At 40.5% G+C, this 17,439-nt stretch overlaps 2 protein-coding genes and 14 non-coding genes across 19 annotated transcripts; all 16 read right to left on the reverse strand.

Annotated features, from left to right (window-relative positions):
- Positions 1–1,792: 1,792 nt before the first annotated feature.
- fgb (fibrinogen beta chain) lies at positions 1,793–7,555 on the reverse strand. The gene is made up of 13 exons (XM_087790135.1): positions 7,418–7,555; positions 7,323–7,346; positions 7,102–7,205; positions 6,756–6,858; positions 6,215–6,283; positions 5,862–5,976; positions 5,651–5,757; positions 4,146–4,260; positions 3,882–4,001; positions 3,386–3,508; positions 3,217–3,311; positions 2,876–3,066; positions 1,793–2,148 (listed from the first exon to the last, which is right to left on the reverse strand). The coding sequence occupies exons 1-13, from the start codon at positions 7,499–7,501 to the stop codon at positions 1,917–1,919; spliced, it is 1,482 nt and encodes a 493-aa protein (XP_087646261.1). The 5' UTR covers positions 7,502–7,555; the 3' UTR covers positions 1,793–1,916.
- A 1,397-nt stretch (positions 7,556–8,952) lies between these two features.
- On the reverse strand, positions 8,953–16,454 carry rnf175 (ring finger protein 175). Of its 4 annotated transcripts, XM_087790138.1 has the most exons (13): positions 16,271–16,454; positions 16,034–16,077; positions 15,799–15,845; positions 14,614–14,660; positions 14,379–14,422; positions 13,339–13,376; positions 12,632–12,773; positions 12,398–12,552; positions 12,214–12,321; positions 10,802–10,922; positions 10,602–10,735; positions 10,342–10,443; positions 8,957–9,673 (listed from the first exon to the last, which is right to left on the reverse strand). In XM_087790138.1, exons 4-13 carry the CDS (start codon positions 14,636–14,638, stop codon positions 9,553–9,555), a joined length of 990 nt encoding a protein of 329 aa, XP_087646264.1. In that variant the 5' UTR covers positions 14,639–14,660; positions 15,799–15,845; positions 16,034–16,077; positions 16,271–16,454; the 3' UTR covers positions 8,957–9,552. The 4 variants fall into 4 exon arrangements, with proteins under 4 accessions (XP_087646263.1, XP_087646264.1, XP_087646262.1 ...); XM_087790137.1 differs by lacking the exons at positions 12,214–12,321; positions 15,799–15,845; positions 16,034–16,077; positions 16,271–16,454 and adding exons at positions 14,850–14,896; positions 15,090–15,137; positions 15,325–15,339 and having other exon boundaries at positions 8,953–9,673; XM_087790136.1 differs by lacking the exons at positions 15,799–15,845; positions 16,034–16,077; positions 16,271–16,454 and adding exons at positions 14,850–14,896; positions 15,090–15,137.
- On the reverse strand, positions 14,252–14,343 carry LOC148082868 (small nucleolar RNA SNORD14). The gene has a single exon (XR_015711284.1). It is a non-coding gene; the product is annotated as a small nucleolar RNA SNORD14 (small nucleolar RNA).
- On the reverse strand, positions 14,489–14,581 carry LOC148082869 (small nucleolar RNA SNORD14). Its single transcript, XR_015710954.1, has one exon. It is a non-coding gene; the product is annotated as a small nucleolar RNA SNORD14 (small nucleolar RNA).
- On the reverse strand, positions 14,726–14,817 carry LOC148082870 (small nucleolar RNA SNORD14). Its single transcript, XR_015711159.1, has one exon. It is a non-coding gene; the product is annotated as a small nucleolar RNA SNORD14 (small nucleolar RNA).
- LOC148082871 (small nucleolar RNA SNORD14) lies at positions 14,963–15,054 on the reverse strand. The gene has a single exon (XR_015711065.1). It is a non-coding gene; the product is annotated as a small nucleolar RNA SNORD14 (small nucleolar RNA).
- On the reverse strand, positions 15,201–15,292 carry LOC148082872 (small nucleolar RNA SNORD14). Its single transcript, XR_015711170.1, has one exon. It is a non-coding gene; the product is annotated as a small nucleolar RNA SNORD14 (small nucleolar RNA).
- On the reverse strand, positions 15,439–15,530 carry LOC148082873 (small nucleolar RNA SNORD14). The gene has a single exon (XR_015711301.1). It is a non-coding gene; the product is annotated as a small nucleolar RNA SNORD14 (small nucleolar RNA).
- On the reverse strand, positions 15,677–15,768 carry LOC148082874 (small nucleolar RNA SNORD14). Its single transcript, XR_015710960.1, has one exon. It is a non-coding gene; the product is annotated as a small nucleolar RNA SNORD14 (small nucleolar RNA).
- On the reverse strand, positions 15,907–15,998 carry LOC148082875 (small nucleolar RNA SNORD14). The gene has a single exon (XR_015710971.1). It is a non-coding gene; the product is annotated as a small nucleolar RNA SNORD14 (small nucleolar RNA).
- On the reverse strand, positions 16,144–16,235 carry LOC148082876 (small nucleolar RNA SNORD14). The gene has a single exon (XR_015711182.1). It is a non-coding gene; the product is annotated as a small nucleolar RNA SNORD14 (small nucleolar RNA).
- LOC148082877 (small nucleolar RNA SNORD14) lies at positions 16,381–16,472 on the reverse strand. The gene has a single exon (XR_015711193.1). It is a non-coding gene; the product is annotated as a small nucleolar RNA SNORD14 (small nucleolar RNA).
- Positions 16,473–16,616: 144 nt separating this feature from the next.
- Positions 16,617–16,708, reverse strand: LOC148082878 (small nucleolar RNA SNORD14). The gene has a single exon (XR_015710982.1). It is a non-coding gene; the product is annotated as a small nucleolar RNA SNORD14 (small nucleolar RNA).
- Positions 16,709–16,854: 146 nt separating this feature from the next.
- Positions 16,855–16,946, reverse strand: LOC148082879 (small nucleolar RNA SNORD14). Its single transcript, XR_015710993.1, has one exon. It is a non-coding gene; the product is annotated as a small nucleolar RNA SNORD14 (small nucleolar RNA).
- A 138-nt stretch (positions 16,947–17,084) lies between these two features.
- Positions 17,085–17,176, reverse strand: LOC148082880 (small nucleolar RNA SNORD14). Its single transcript, XR_015711004.1, has one exon. It is a non-coding gene; the product is annotated as a small nucleolar RNA SNORD14 (small nucleolar RNA).
- A 145-nt stretch (positions 17,177–17,321) lies between these two features.
- LOC148082881 (small nucleolar RNA SNORD14) lies at positions 17,322–17,413 on the reverse strand. The gene has a single exon (XR_015711204.1). It is a non-coding gene; the product is annotated as a small nucleolar RNA SNORD14 (small nucleolar RNA).
- Between the last annotated feature and the right edge of the window lie 26 nt (positions 17,414–17,439).

Consider the following 17,439-nt stretch of genomic DNA (forward strand, 5'->3'; position numbering starts at 1 on the left):
AAGGTGTGGGTTTGGGACAAATGTAGACAATACACAGGTATACAGACTCCGGTGACGGGTGAAGATATATAGAGGGGAGGGGGGGGGGGGGGCACATACCTAGCACAGCAGATCCAGACACAGGGGCCCAAGCCGCGGCAGGAACCCGCGGGAGACCAAGACCCGGCAGGCGAGATAACCACCAGAGCCGACCCCAAACACCAGCGAGAAGGCGGACCACCACCGGGGGCGCGAGAGGGCGAGCACAGGCGAGGACGACCGAGGAAGCAGAGAGGGGGAGGCACCAGGCGCAGGCACCGGGGCAGAGGGGCAGCCAGAAGAACCAGTCAGGGGATAGGGCCCCGGGGCCAGGCCGGGCGACGGAGGACCCCCAGACTGTCAGGCCGCCACCAAGTCCATAGCAGGGGACCGAGTCAAGGAGATGGGGATCTACCACAGCAGCGGCGGCGGAACCCCCCCCAGTACCCTGCGGACATGGCCAGTAGCCGGGTTGAGTGCCACCGCATGAGCCCGGGGGAGCAATGGCCAGGCACCGGCCCAGGTCCCCCGGGTCACAGGGGGCCACAGTTGTGCGGGCAGGGCGGGGGCAATGGGGCCGCAGCCATCCTGGAACGGCCCCCAGTCTTTGAACTGTAGACCGTCCCCAACAGCTGCAGCCCACCTCCCTATGAGGGAAGTTTGGGGGGCCAGCAGTATTCCATGGGCAGTCCACGGTCTCTAAGGTGCCGAGGCCCCGCCCACCACATGTACTGACCCCCAGCCACCGCCCCCACCCACCATGCAGCACCCAGGGGGACAGCAGCACTTGCATGGGCGGTACATGGTCACTACGGTAACATGGGTCCGCCCAATGCCTCCGCCGTCCCCCCAATGTGGCCCCGCTCAGTGTGGCGACAAACCCCCCGACCACGGCACATGCCACACAGGGCGGGTAGAGGACCACAGCCACCGCTGCAGCAGACACCCACCCCAAGACAGGCCCCCCACCACAGACCAGGTGAAGCCATCGGGGCAAGAAGGTCATCCAGAACACCCGGCCAGCCCCAGCCCCACCCCTGACGGCTCACCCGCCGACCCTGTCGGCGGGACCAGCAACCCCCCAGCCCCAGCACCGCCCCCAGCGCAACCCCCCATCCACCACCCCAGCCACCCCCGCCAGCACCCGCCCCCACGCACCATCAAAAAAACCCCGGAAGCGGGCCACCCCCCCGCCGGCGCACGGGGCCATCGCGGCACCAGCGGTCACCACCACCAGGCCCAAGGCACCCACAGGCCCCACCCGCCGGACCCCCACACCCGAACCGGCCAAGCCAGAGCGGCCCCGGCGAGAAAAGAAGGATATACAGAGCTCGGTGTCTAAAACTAAAACTAAAACTCCTCCAGCATTCTCAGCCTATAGCAGCTAAGATAAACAGTTTTGTTAGTTATGACAGCTAGAGATAAACAGTCAAGTTAATTATAGGCTTTATCGAAAAGTAAGGTTTTAAGATTATTTTTAAACATAGAGAGGGTGTCTGCCCTCCGGACTGAATCCGGATATTAAGCAAATAGACCATGTGACCGTGTCATAATTTGAAGTCTGAGTGACACCACATTTCTACATTGTTACACAAACAAATACTTAATACATTTCCTTCAAAATAACTTCAAAAATAAAAATGTTCTAATAAAAAAAAAATTTGATTGAAAACACAAGATCATTGTAACCACTTCTTTAATCAGTATTATTGTAATTTCTATATATTTCCCAATATTTCATTTTATTCTCACCCAAGAAAGAAAGGAGACTAAATATATCTACCTCAATGTGTTTATTGAGTAGCAGTAGACATTCAGCATTCATCACAGTTTGTCTATAAGTTTTATCTATTGACCTCACACAGTTTTTAGCTGCTGTGGTGGACCATTTGCTCCCTTTATCGAGAAGCAAAGTAAGGTCTGATCTTCATGCTGATGGCCTTCAGTGAGTACCAGCTGCCCTTCCAGTTCATCCACACCATGCCGTCATCAGTGCCGTGCTTGGACATCTTATTTGTGTACTGTCCTCCTATGTAGTAGCGGCCGTTGGGATTCGCAGAGTGACAGCGGTTGTACCACCATCCGCCGCCGTCTTCCCTTGAGCACTGCTTTGAGGGGTCGCCAGGGTTCCTGATGAGAGGGTTATATAACGGTTAGCAACATCAACATCCAAGCTGTTATCATAAGTGGTCATGTATCTGTCTACAAATAAAGAGGTCTCGAGAACTGAGGCTACAAGGGAGTCCTGGCGGGATCGTGATGATTGCAAACCTCACCAGCGCTGACCTCAGTTACAGATACCGTATCTTCTGGTTCTGAATGAAGGATGTCTAGATCTTCAGCAACCATGGGAGAAAAATGAGTTTCCTCCCTGTGGACTCAGCGATAAAGTGAGACACAAGTGCTTAGAGTGCTGCTGCTATGAGAGAAGCCAGACAAAGTCCCAGACATCTTTTAAGTACGCCACCGTGGTGAGGTGCTCCAGGCTCTTCGACTCGAGCCCCAAGAGCTTACAAAGGACACCCTGGACAGATTCTGTCTCTCAAGTAATGTGTAAAGAGGGGTGTCATGGGAGAAAGAACTCTGATCCTCTGGAAGAAAAAGTATTGAGATTTTATAGCATTTGACCTCGACAAATGCCTATAGATCTGGACCACACGATACATTTTCCATTCATTAGTTTTTTCCTGAGAAGCTGCCGCAAATAAATCTTACCCTTTTTTAAAAGGTCACAGACCATCTCAATTAGTGACTGTAACAGTCGAAAAAGAAACCCAGTTCATGAATAGTTCTGGATTAATTATCTACTTCATAGGAGCTCCTCGAAATATGTCCCTGCCTGAAAAATTTCACTCACCAGTTATCGTGGTCTCTGTCGTATGTGCTGAACATCATGCCATTGTGTATAGTCATGGTGCGATTCTCCCCGAAAAGTTCGTTTGATCCTTCCATGAGGGAGTTCCCAGCGGTACCAGAGTAATCTGCCACTGCCAGAACATAGCTGGACGCCTCAGACTGTACTGTGAACTGGCGGTAATGGGCGTTGACCTGGGAATGACATGAAAAAAATCTTGATTATCTTATTTAGGATATGAAAAACATTTAGATATGAAACACTGAAGGAACATAATCATCAATATCATGGTTTTCTATTGGCCCGATGAGGAACACATCCCAGGTGAACATTTTGTGCCTCACCTTGGCTCCTGACCAATCCTGCATCTCAATAAGAACCTCTGTTGGGCCCATCTTAGTTAACTGGCTGATTTGATCATTTCCAAGCCAGTATTCACCTGCCAGGAACAGGAAGAAAGTCACTACCTTTTTCATCCCAGTGTAGGTACTGAGTGCTTAGCTTTGAACGTACCAGGGGTCTCGCAATGACCCTTGCCAACATCAAAGGCGATATTTCCAAATCCGCGACGATATTCATCCCAGCGCCGACCAAAGTCTACACTGCCATCCATTCGGTTCTGGATGAGAAGCCACCCTGGGTAGATATGAGGAAACAAGTGACCCTTTTGCAGATAAAACACTGATGTGCTTGACCCTCTGATGCCCAATCAAGCATGTTTGTCACCATAGAAAATAGAGGTTTGGATTTTGACAAGTATGTTGGTCTAAACACTTTGAATTGAAAAAAACATGTTTTGATAGTTTTTATTGACAAGCTAACTATTTAGCATGCTTATTATTAATAGATATATAGTTAAGTCCAAAAACAATAAGCACAGACAAGGACATAATTTAACTTGATTTACCCTCAATTCTTTATTTTAATGTTCCTGATTAGATTAATGACCAATAAATGTAACTGTGTATGCATTCTAACTGCGTTTTTGTTTGTCATTAAGACAACTCACCTCCTTTCATGACTGTCATGTCACAGTAGACCTTGTATGGCGGGTAGAAGCTGTCCGGTTGGATCATGTACATCTGAGAGTCTTTTCCACCACGGCGGAAAATGTCTTCACACTCCTTCCCTGCATCACACAAAAGGTAAAGAAAATACATGTAAATACATAAAACTGTTCTCCTGTACCATTGATTCCTTAACAAGATTATTCAAATTTTCAACTTTATACAAATGTATAATTAAAAATAGAAAAAGTATTATCATGGCTTACCGGTCACCACTGGGATGGGACACTTGGTCTTGCAAGGCTCTTTGCACTCCTCGTTTTGGGCCTGAATTGCCTTTTCTAGCTTCTGGATCTTCAGCCGGATCTTGTCCAGAACTCCCTATAGTGGCATTAATGTGAATGTTGAAATACTTCTAATTGATCTGATTAATGATAATCTCCAAATATCCTATCACTAGTTTAAATGAAACTTTCTCACAATAATTTTGTACTAAGCTTCAAAATCCAGTTGTTTTTTGAAATCCAATGCTCAAATAACAAAAGTCTGGATCATTCAGGGCAAGGGTTTCAAACTCAACCACTAAGCCAAAATCTTTATGCTGTGTAGGTACAGATCTCTTTTTTTTTTGTTAGCCATTTTTGCCATTATGGTTGTGTCTCTTGTTTTATTTTAATGTATTTTTTTTTAATTTATCTCTTTTAATTTCATTAATTATTCATAATATTATGTCATTCTTTTTTATTCTGTAATATATCCGCAAAGCAATCTGTGTTGTGATTAAAATTCTGGCACACAAGTTTCTCATTATGATTTCTTAACGTCTTTTTAAAATGATGAGGCTGATAGAAATGTTGTCTTTTCATTATTGGAGGCTCGATATATCTTCATTATATCCAGCAAATGTACTTCCTTAAACATGGGTTTAACTCTGGTGTATAGCTGTTGAATCTCTTATCTTATCTTAAAACTGGCATCTTTATAGATTACCATAACAACATGCACACGAATCTACTTTGATCTTGAACCAACATAAGACCGACCATATAAAATGACTCAGGGGCCCGATCGGGGATCCATGAATTTGAATTCAAACCCCCTCCCTTATACCCCACACTGCAGCCATCCTTGTCCACAGCTTCATCACCGTCCACTTCGACCACTGTAACTCGCTCCTCTATAGCCTCACTCAAATGCCCCTCAACAAACTCCAAAATTCTGCCAGCTGCACAATTACCACAACCCCAAGCAGCTCCACTGGCTCCCCATCAACCAAAGAATCATCTACAAACTCCTCCTGTACACCTTCAAGTCCATCCACAACCTCACCCCTCCCTACCTGTCTGACCTGATTACAATCAACCCGACTCGCACTCTCCGCTCCTCCTCCACCACCCACCTCTCTGTGCCCTCTGCCCACCTCAGCACCGTGGAGAGCAGAACCTTCAGTCTCTCTGCCCCCAAACTCTGGGAGTCTCTTCCACCAGACCTGCACAACTGTGACTCTCTCCCCCTCTTCAAATGTCAACGAAGAACCCACCTGTTTTACACTGCATACCCCTCATAACTCCTTTATCTACTGTTAACAACTTATTTTATTGTGTTGTTCATCGTATTCTGTGAATTTGTTGTATTGTCTGATTTTATTGTTAAGTGACCTTGAGTATTTAAAAGGTCACAAGGATAAATGTATTATTATAACTGTTCGGGGAGCCACCTGAGGTGAGTTATTGTCAAGGCCGCAGTCTGAGGGAAATTCTCATCAACTGACCTGCAGCACTCTGATGTTGGAGGGGAAGACGGTGTCCACTGTCTCTTTGATGTAGACGTGCTGTTCCTCCACTTTGTCTGTGTACTCCCCCATGACTCTGCTGTTGTCTGTGTGAATAAAAACACATCTATTGATGTCGACGCCCTTCACAAAGGGGTTTATTTGACAGTAATTAATGACTTTAAAATCTGTATGGAACGTTATGATTTACCTGTGACGACTCTCTGTCTCTCTCTCAGAGACACAGACATGCTGTTGACGTAGCTGAAGACGTTGTTGGACGACCGGGACAGTTCTTCCACCTGAGGCTTCAGCTCAGTGATGCTCTGATGAATGGATACAATTATTTTGTGTTGCAAACTTACGTATTCTAATCTCTGTCTAATAACACCAAGTTCTTGGTAATAAAGGAGAAAAGATCCCATAGAATGATGGTTCTTTCGCCTTCCCCTACTTTTTCTCTTGGTCTCTTCTAACACATTTTATGATGATGATCATCTTTATGTCATTTAGGAAAAAAGCTGTATAAAAATAAAATATAATAAAAGCAAAAAAATGATTTACCGTCTTGACGTTCTTCTCTTGCTTCAGTATTGCCATCTTCAGCTCACAGCCAGTGGGACACAGGATGCCCTAGAAAATATTTAAACACAGAGAATTTGTGACGATACAAAATGAGAGGAAAGATTTTAATATAGTTTGATAACTTCATCAGCTGAAGGATTTACACCAAGCTTATAGTGAATAAGGGTTTAATTTGAGCTTCAAAATAATACATAAAATGAGAATACAATTCAATTTTGATGATGATAATTGAATTGCTGGGATCCGTTTTTTCCTTAATCAACTATAGTCTTACTTCAACTGTATAGTGTCTTGAGATAACTTTGTTATGATAAGACACTTTAAATAAAATTGAATTGAATTGAATTAAACAATCAAAAAAATACTCAATAAAATATATACTTATAAGGTCAAGACAACACCGAGAACAACACAGGACCACATAGTTAGTCATAGTTAGAGACTAGTAGTGATTAATGGTAATTGATACAAAAATAACATTAGCTTTTGCATTATCTTTGGCCAGGTCGTTGGATCTTACCAGCTCATCCAAGCCATGCGTGCAGCCACCCGCTTCTGGGTGCTCTACCTTCTCCTGTGGCCGTGGAGCTCCACCTGTGGTTGTTGAAGGGCGTCCACGGTACCTGGAGTAAACATTCATATATAAATACAAACATATAAACAATTTCCTGAAGGAGATCTCCAGAGGGATCAGTAAAGTTTTATCCATCTATCTATCTAAATGTATATATATTTCCCTTGTTTTAGACATAATATTACATATATATAGAAAAATATATGTAATTCCCAAACAACCATAATTTACTGCTTAGCCCACTTATTGAAACTAAATAAATTGAAATGATTCAATTTTGCTCCAATTCCACCTGTTGCCGCCGCTGATAGGAGGTGGGTTGTAGCGGTTGGCCGTGTAAGAATCTCTTCCATGTGACAGTGGTCGGTGCCCTCGAGCATCTAATTCTGCTTTCCCCTTTTTTTTCAGGAAACATAAGAAGTAAACAAGAAATATTGTTTTTAATCTTCTTTTATCATATTGCATCATGATATAATATAATAATAGCAGATTGGTCAAGAGTGTTTCACCCACTGTTACGTTCTTTGTCTTAGAGTCCTGAAAAGGAAAGAGAACATCATTTGAAGATCCATTAAGAAGCCAGATGGGAGATAAAATTCAAGACTCACTGTGTCATAATCGTCATATTCCATGATGATCTGAGCCAGTGAGACATGCAGGCAGAGGTAAAGTAGCAGTAAAATCTTCATCATCACTGTCTGAAATGATCTCTGTGTCCCCTCTCTTCTTCCACTAAACCTTCAAACTGAGCCCAGCAGGTTTTATCTGCGTCCTGACAAACATGAGCCCATGTTATTGACCAGCTTGGGTCGATGACTTCTGGGTCATTTCTCTCAGCCCGAGTCATCAATGTTCCCCTGAGGCTTGAGAGCCCTCTGCCAAGCCGCCCACAAACAAGGTTTTTGTCTTTTATCTTATTTTATCTTTCATAATCGATAGTCAAATTCAAATATTAAACTATTCAGAAAAACAAGGTTCCGACCTTGAGTATGATTTTATGCAGATTATTAATACATCAAATGCTATAACTTGTAGGCACTGTTTTGACAAAATGCTACACAAATGAAAAACTACATGAGAATATTAGCCGTCATCATCGATCTCTACAAATGTTTGCAGTCACAACATGATCAGATCTGTGTAGGTAGTTCTCACTTACAGGAACCTCTGTGTGTTTGTTTGGAGTCCAAAGGCCTGTTTTTGCACTCATGCTTTACTGGCAACTACAAGAGGATGATAAGGAGAATGGTTCAAGCCTTTTTGAGTTAAAATGGTTGCTAAATGCTTTTATCAAATGGTAAAAGTATATAACAAATATTTACTAGAAACAGTTTTTCAACTGGATTATGTGTGTAAAGGATAAGAACTACCTTTTCTAAGACAGGAATGCCATAATTAACAAATAAAGGTTCCATAAACAATTAAACAATAATTTGATTAAATGTATTGTTGAATGTGAACGTATATTGTCTGATATCACATAATTGTATTTATTTTCTTTAACTTTTAATTTATAATTACCAAAAAGATTTAATTACTTCCACACACCTTTCCTTCCGTAGTTATTAACATCTGTAATAAATGCTAACAGTTATCGTTTAAGGTCAAGTCTATAAACAACTTTTTTTCCCTCCTTTTTATTTTGACGTTCCTGCCGGAGCAGATTTTAAGTTTGTTTGTTTTAAAAAAGCTGATTTTTTTAATAGAATTAAGTTCACCCGTCTATCTACCTATCTAGCTTTGTTTGCATATAAGGTGTGTGGGACTCGAGTTCTGGCATTTTTACTGCATATCTGAATATATATAGATATAATTATACATAATTCAAAATTCGTGGAATTGTATAATTGCACGATATAAATGTTATTTTATAAATTAATAATACATTCAACATGTTGAATACAAAATGTATTCATATGTTTAAAAGGTTTGAACAAGTTAATTATAAATATTATTTTATGGTTAATGAAAGGTATTCAATTTGTTCCATACGCATCTTGTGATTATACAGCAATTACACACGTAAATGGATGTGTAGCACCGCCTACTGGACATAAAACGTACAGCAATTTTCTTGGTTTTAAAAGATTATTAAATTCCGATTGAAGGGGGCAGAGTGGAAAATAAGAATAACACTTACAGATCTGTGTGTAACGTGTGTTCATACAGAAGTTATTTAGACACAGTCGACAGTCAGAGTAAAAGTCGTATCAATATTTATTGATTTTAACACATGAGCAGCAGTTTCGTGAAGTTTGGATTTGGCTTAAGAAACTTCACAAAATAATGGATAAAATGTAAATTTTGCATCACATAAATACATTTTTTAAATAATAAACTAATTTTGTTTCAGAACATTCTTAACTTCATAAAAAAATGTATTTTCCAAATATGACACAAAAATACGGCTGTACAAAAAGCAAACATTCTCACACTAAAGTTGACATTCTTGACTTAAATAAAATAGTCTAATGTGTATAAAACAGACATCATACTTTAAGTTTTCAACTTTTGTTCATTTGTTCATCTGAAATTAAGACCAACAAAGAAACAACGTTGAAAAAGAAAAAAGGGCACATAAATAAATGGATCTGCTGCACGTACATTAAATTGTAGGCAGTTCGTCGTGCTCAAGGACCTCTTCTGACTGCTGACACTGAATAAGTTCTTCATTGTGCCAAAGCTTTTTCGAGGTCACCTTTGCCTCCTGGACGTATTGAGTTTAAAGTTCTTCCTGTAGACTTTATTCAAGGCCAAGGGTGAAATTTATGCCGTGAACAACACCAATAATAATTGGTTGCCAGGCAACCAGGTAACGAAGCCAGTCGAGAAGCTGTCCGTACAGAACGTGTGTTTTCTCCCAGCTGAACACAGAGCAGTTAAAGAAATGAGCAGCGCTTATAGAAGCGACCTTACAATAAAAATGAAAAATAAAAATAAAATTATATTAAACCTTTAAACTGGTGATGGGCTGATGAAACAGCTGATGATGTATCATTATACACTCTCCTCATTTTGAAAAACCACACGATGTTACTATGCTTTTAATCTTCAATGACAGTTTCTGATTCTGAATTATTATGCACTGTTGAATAAATAAGGTCATATCAAATGTTTATCATTTTAAATATAAATTGATCCTTTAATTTCAGATAAGTGCTATTTTGAAGCTTATGCTTTCTAATAAAATGAATGGTCAAAGCTGCAGTGCATTGTTGGTAAAAATAATGTTTGCCTTCAATTCCTAAAGCTAAATGAGTCAAACCAGATTTTTAAATATGAGGATTAAACCACTCTTTCAGTTTTATCTTGATCTTTAAAATATATACTTTATTGAATATTGTTTTGATTGTTTAAGCGCTTTGTGACCCTGGTATGGAAAAGCGCTATATAAATAAGAATTACTTACTTACTTACTTACTCTCTAATGTCCAATAATTGATGATTCGGCATTAAAAACAGGGTATTAATTTAACAATGTTTTGTATTTTGACAGTAAAGATTTACAGGCAACTAGAAAAAGAAAGGATACGGGTTGTTCATCAGGCGCTTCAAGTCGACCTTTTCGTGGCAGTATGGACACGTCTGCTTCTTACCCACAATGCACCAACCCCGAATACAGAACTCATGGAATCTGAAGAGAATTAAGGAAGAACAGGAAGGAGCAGGACTCATGTTAAGAAGAACTGAGATCAAACAAATAAGGTTGAAACAGTCAAAACTCATTGACAAAAAATGTCCACAAACTAGTGTTAAGTATTTGTAACGTCTGAAAATAGACCTGGAGGATACAAGTGTCCACAAGACAGCTGGTATGTGTCTTCTATAAATCCTTCCTCCTCCACATCGACCAGGATCCTCTGACCACACACCGCACAAATGTCATTGGTCAGGCTTCTGGATGGCATCCCTCCTTTATTGTAGTACTGAAAACAGAGTATAGCAGTCAGATAGGCCCCAAAGACAGAAACCGCAAAACACTCATTATTTACCCCGATGGTAGAGGCCATGTAGTCGGAGCATATTTCTGCGAAGTCACGTCCCATGACGCCATAGTACAGCCCGTAGAACAACATGATCACGCCCACGTCCATGGAATCTTCTGCTTTAATCCTACTTGCAGGAGAAGGTCGACAAATTCAGAGATGTTGCAGTGATCATAATGATGATCATGGATATGATTTATGTTCTCAATTACTCTAATTTAACACAAACATTACTTTACAAAGTCATTACTTTAAATGGCTTTTAATTCTGTTCAGGGGCAAAGTAATCAATAGTTACTTAACTGCCAACTTAAAGTACAGATTAAAACTATGGGTGTGTATTTCTAAGAATATGGCGATATAATTTATAGTTACAATGTATGCACAATGATATATTTTTAGCACTGTCCAAGTACTTGACTCTGGAAGTGCAGAATTTACAGACCAGGTGACTCTTGACGAAGTCGTTACTGATTTCATTTGTTATGAAAAAATATGTCTAAACATGAGCTTTAAAAGCTGCTGGATGCGACCGTATCCTCTTGTCCTCAGTCAGCGTGGGGATTAATTGTGCTTTGACGTAATGATTGCTGCCATCTACGGTCGGAAATTTCATTGAAACACAAAAATGAACAAACTCTGCATGGTTAATTGAATATTTAAAAAAAAACATTTTTATTTGACTGTGTATACACTTTATTTAAATATAAACCAAAAAACTATGATAAAACTATATCAATTTTATTTTTTAAAGTAGGGATGTCGTGCTGTTGATTACGGATACATCATTATGTAAAAACATTGTGTTTTTAGTGTACACTTTCTTACATTATAATGTTTCTTTGTTTAAAAAAGATAAACAATATTGATGACATGCTTACTTTTATTTCTTTGCCTTACAGTGCTATAGACCTCATGAGCCATACTTGTGGCCCGGGGGCCAAATCTAGCCCGATATTTTAAAATCCTAAATAGAATAAAATTCATGTTGATATCTTGTCCTGTGTGTATGTGTTTAAGATAAGATAAAGATCAGATTTTGTTGAAGTAAAGACATTGGTTTAATTGAAAAAATACTGTAGGTTAGGTGTAAAACGTGTGCAGGTTTTGCATCCAACCAGTCAAGCACATATAGTTGAACCGATCTGATGATTGTCAGTCAGGTGCTGCCCGTTTAAGGAAACCTGATTTGTTAACTCATGTGTGCTTGACTGGTTGTAACAAAAACCTGCACTATCTCGCCCCCTGCTGTAGATCAAGTCCTTCAGAATGAAAATACAAACTTGCATTAGTTTTAATCAATTATTTTGGCTCCTTGCATGATAGAGTTTGATACCCTTGCTAGAGAGTGCACAGATGACAATGATAGGCTGCACATTTATAGAAAGTGTAAGAAAAGGTCGTTTTTGAAGCGTCACCTAAAGAAGACGTTAAACCCGAACATGGTGAACATGATGGCCATGTAGCCCAGAACGCCAACAGCATAGCTCAGTTTGTAGATCATAAGAAACCACTTGTACACCATCCTAAGAAATGTGTTTAAAGGAAAGGAGGTCAAAGGTGAGTTGAATTTCATCAATGGCAGTGGTTTATTCATCTCACCTGGGAGTCTTACAGGCCAGCGGCTTACGAGTTGCTCTGAAGATCACGTAGCTTGTTATGACTGAGAACATTCCCCACATGGACAGAAACCTCCACCAGTAGAGTTTAATGGTAAAGTACAGTGGAACCACCCACATCTGGACCAGGGTCACCAGCTGAGAGAAAGAAAGAACCTGAAGGTGACTGTTGTAGATATAGAAATGGTGTGTTTGTGAGGAGGTTCTGGTGGCTCACGTTATAAGAGCGATTGTGGCGTTGCTTCCACTGCACAAGAACAATCTGAGCCACCACCAGTGTGGACACGAGGATCAGAACCATCTCAGCGTGCATGGCCTCGTGACCACGGTGCTTCACGTGCAGGCGCTCGTGCTGCATCCTTCCATGGAAAAATCATTGCAAAAAAAATTAAAATGATAAAGATGGACTACATAGATGTAGAGGGATCTGACTCTATTAAAAAAAACAACTTCCATCCATTGACCTTCGCCAGCAACTTAAGTGTTATAAGGAAGAGGTAGTATAGTAAGCGGAGAAGGTTTAACAACGAATTTTTGAAGGGTCATGAAAATGCCGACGAGGCTTCATGATACAGTGATGACCTAGACAGAACTCTGTGGGATTCTTAGTTACGGTCCATTAAAGGAGTTCTGAATCAAGAAATATAGAAACAAGCAGAGGACACATGTATCATGAAACCTCATCAACGCCCAACTACTGGACAAGGATATTGACATACTTGGTTGGAAAGTAGGAATTAGAAGTTCAGGAACACTATTTTTCAAAAGGTGATGGATAATTTTTTAGGAGTGTGAGAAAATACAGTTACATATATAGCGATGTTTTTGTTCACGAAACTTAATCATATAACGATTTACCACAAAAATAATTTTACAAAAAAAAAAAAGTGTTCCATTCCAACGTCTTAAAGGGACACTGCTCACCTCCAGTTCTCGCGGTGCGTCATCTTCAGCAGGTCGCCCTGTAAAGGGAGGATGATATAAATAGCAACTCGGCTGTTTAATTTAACAGATCGTTAAAAGTTCAGTAGCGACACAAATTAAACTAGAAAAGTGTTCTATTGGCAACACATGAGAATATGCGAGCTGAACTAGAGCGCCACGTCTCTTTACTGCTAGCAACGTTAGCAAAGAGAAATGTTTGTACGCGTGTTTACATTTCAAATGCATTCAAGCGCTGGTTCTTGTTCTGGTGTTTACCTGCGGCTGCACGGCAGCCATCGTCGGTCTCCCGTTAAAATACCCTTTATATCCTTACATCCGAAAAACACAAACTGCTCCACCTTCCCCCACTGGCAATGCTAGTATGGCAAGTGAGGAGGTCCAAAGGCACCAAACGCGCTGTAAACCCAAGTCTTTGAACATTTCGTGTAATGAGTAGCCAAGCAACAATCTCAAATGATAACAATTTGTTCTTCTCCACAAGTTGGTTAGCAAAAGAAAAACATTTGGCTTTATGATACATAAAATGCAAGATCAAATTAAGCAAACATTGGTTGGGAAAAGTCTTTAGATTTGTTTTCCTTAAAATACAAGTTACATATTTAAGGATCAAGACAAATAAAGCAAAACATGCAATTTAAATAAATTTTTATTATTATTCATACATTTATTCCGAACACAAAATATTTCAAGCCAAGTGTAATACAATAACGACAATTGTGAGATCTTTGCTTAATTGAAATCCATTGAGGTAAAGGTTTGTGATTTTGAATCTAGTCAACGATCGAGATCCATTTTCACATCCAATGAAGTTTTCATTTTTCCATCAATCTATTCGAAAAAGACATTTATTAGAAGAGCAAACATCTTTCGGAAAAGAAAAACAAGTTCTTGTTCTCTCAGACATCCAAGGAAGGTTTGGGCCATCTTTGGTCGTTAGACCTCTGGTGGAAACTACGAATGTTAGGAAAACAGTCATCATAGCGACAGACTCTTGATGATTATGTCGAAAAGATACTTACTTTTTGGGAATCCAGGTTGGGAGCGTCAAGGCATTCAAGCTCCTCTGCCAAGAAAGAAAGTATTTTGTAAAAAACGCCTTTTTTAATATATTAAAAAGAACGCGATCTAGTCGCTCAGACATCCAAGGAAGGTTTGGGCCATCTTTGGTCGTTAGACCTCTGGTGGAAACTACGAATGTTAGGAAAAACCGTCATCATAGCGACAGACTCTTGATTATGTCGGAAAGATACTTACTTGTTGGGAATCCATGGTGGAGCATCAAAGCATTCAAGCTCCTCTGCCTAAAAAAGAAAGTATTTTGTAAAAAACGCCTTTTTTTAATATTATTAAAATGAACGCGATCTAGTCGCTCAGACATCCAAGGAAGGTTTGGGCCATCTTTGGTTGTTAGACCTCTGGTGGAAACTACGAATGTTAGGAAAACCGTCATCATAGCGACAGACTCTTGATTATGTCGAAAAGATACTTACTCAATGGGAATCCATGGTGGAGCATCAAAGCATTCAAGCTCCTCTGCCTAAAAAAAGAAAGTATTTTTTAAAATACGCCTTTTTTAAATATTATTAAAATGAACGAGATCTAGTCGCTCAGACATCCAAGGAAGGTTTGGGCCATCTTTGGTCATTAGACCTCTGGTGGAAACTACGAATGTTAGGAAAACCGTCATCATAGCGACAGACTCTTGATGATTATGTCGAAAAGATACTTACTTGTTGGGAATCCATGGTGGAGCATCGACAGCATTCAAGCTCCTCTGCCTAAAAAAGAAAGTATTTTGTAAAAAACGCCTTTTTTAATATATTAAAAAGAACGCGATCTAGTCGCTCAGACATCCAAGGAAGGTTTGGGCCATCTTTGGTTGTTAGACCTCTGGTGGAAACTACGAATGTTAGGAAAACCGTCATCATAGCGACAGACTCTTGATTATGTCGAAAAGATACTTACTCGATGGGAATCCATGGTGGGAGCACCAACTGCATTCAAGCTCCTCTGCCTAAAAAAGAAAGTATTTTGTAAAAAACGCCTTTTTTTAATATTATAAAAATGAACGAGATCTAGTCGCTCAGACATCCAAGGAAGGTTTGGGCCATCTTTGGTCGTTAGACCTCTGGTGGAAACTACGAATGTTAGGAAAACCGTCATCATAGCGACAGACTCTTGATTATGTCGGAAAGATACTTACTCGATGGGAATCCATGGTGGGAGCACCAACTGCATTCAAGCTCCTCTGCCTAAAAAAGAAAGTATTTTGTAAAAAACGCCTTTTTTTAATATTATTAAAATGAACGCGATCTAGTCGCTCAGACATCCAAGGAAGGTTTGGGCCATCTTTGGTCGTTAGACCTCTGGTGGAAACTACGAATGTTAGGAAAACCGTCATCATAGCGACAGACTTGATTATGTCGAAAAGATACTTACTCGATGGGAATCCATGGTGGAGCATCAAAGCATTCAAGCTCCTCTGCCTGAAAAAGAAAGTATTTTGTAAAAAACGCCTTTTTTAATATTAAAATGAACGCGATCTAGTCGCTCAGACATCCAAGGAAGGTTTGGGCCATCTTTGGTCGTTAGACCTCTGGTGGAAACTACGAATGTTAGGAAAACCGTCATCATAGCGACAGACTCTTGATGATTATGTCGAAAAGATACTTACTTGTTGGGAATCCAGGTTGGGAGCGTCAAGGCATTCAAGCTCCTCTGCCAAGAAAGAAAGTATTTTGTAAAAAACGCAATTTTTAATATATTAAAAAGAACGCGATCTAGTCGCTCAGACATCCAAGGAAGGTTTGGGCCATCTTTGGTTGTTAGACCTCTGGTGGAAACTACGAATGTTAGGAAAACCGTCATCATAGCGACAGACTCTTGATGATTATGTCGAAAAGATACTTACTTGTTGGGAATCCAGGTTGGGAGCGTCAAGGCATTCAAGCTCCTCTGCCAAGAAAGAAAGTATTTTGTAAAAAACGCAATTTTTAATATATTAAAAAGAACGCGATCTAGTCGCTCAGACATCCAAGGAAGGTTTGGGCCATCTTTGGTTGTTAGACCTCTGGTGGAAACTACGAATGTTAGGAAAACCGTCATCATAGCGACAGACTCTTGATTATGTCGAAAAGATACTTACTCGATGGGAATCCATGGTGGAGCATCAAGGCATTCAAGCTCCTCTGCCTAAAAAAGTAAGTATTTTGTAAAAAACGCCTTTTTTTAATATTATAAAAATGAACGAGATCTAGTCGCTCAGACATCCAAGGAAGGTTTGGGCCATCTTTGGTCGTTAGACCTCTGGTGGAAACTACGAATGTTAGGAAAACCGTCATCATAGCGACAGACTCTTGATTATGTCGGAAAGATACTTACTCGATGGGAATCCATGGTGGGAGCACCAACTGCATTCAAGCTCCTCTGCCTAAAAAAGAAAGTATTTTGTAAAAAACGCCTTTTTTTAATATTATTAAAATGAACGCGATCTAGTCGCTCAGACATCCAAGGAAGGTTTGGGCCATCTTTGGTCGTTAGACCTCTGGTGGAAACTACGAATGTTAGGAAAACCGTCATCATAGCGACAGACTTGATTATGTCGAAAAGATACTTACTCGATGGGAATCCATGGTGGAGCATCAAAGCATTCAAGCTCCTCTGCCTGAAAAAGAAAGTATTTTGTAAAAAACGCCTTTTTTAATATTAAAATGAACGCGATCTAGTCGCTCAGACATCCAAGGAAGGTTTGGGCCATCTTTGGTCGTTAGACCTCTGGTGGAAACTACGAATGTTAGGAAAACCGTCATCATAGCGACAGACTCTTGATGATTATGTCGAAAAGATACTTACTTGTTGGGAATCCAGGTTGGGAGCGTCAAGGCATTCAAGCTCCTCTGCCAAGAAAGAAAGTATTTTGTAAAAAACGCAATTTTTAATATATTAAAAAGAACGCGATCTAGTCGCTCAGACATCCAAGGAAGGTTTGGGCCATCTTTGGTTGTTAGACCTCTGGTGGAAACTACGAATGTTAGGAAAACCGTCATCATAGCGACAGACTCTTGATGATTATGTCGAAAA

Source organism: Callionymus lyra, chromosome 4, assembly GCF_982586985.1.
Source record: "Callionymus lyra chromosome 4, fCalLyr1.hap1.1, whole genome shotgun sequence".
In the NCBI taxonomy this organism is placed as follows: domain Eukaryota; kingdom Metazoa; phylum Chordata; class Actinopteri; order Syngnathiformes; family Callionymidae; genus Callionymus; species Callionymus lyra.

Coding starts and splice junctions, on each gene's coding strand:
- rnf175 (XM_087790136.1), bottom strand. Junction 14,661..14,849: donor CCACCATGGATTCCCATTGA/GTAAGTATCTTT, acceptor TTTCTTTTTTAG/GCAGAGGAGCTTGAATGCTT. Junction 12,774..13,338: donor ACGCACCGCGAGAACTGGAG/GTGAGCAGTGTC, acceptor TTTCCATGGAAG/GATGCAGCACGAGCGCCTGC.
- fgb (XM_087790135.1), bottom strand. CDS start 7,501: ATGATGAAGATTTTACTGCTACTTTACCTCTGCCTGCATGTCTCACTG. Junction 7,206..7,322: donor CTAAGACAAAGAACGTAACA/GTGGGTGAAACA, acceptor CTGAAAAAAAAG/GGGAAAGCAGAATTAGATGC. Junction 4,002..4,145: donor TCCCATCCCAGTGGTGACCG/GTAAGCCATGAT, acceptor TGTGTGATGCAG/GGAAGGAGTGTGAAGACATT.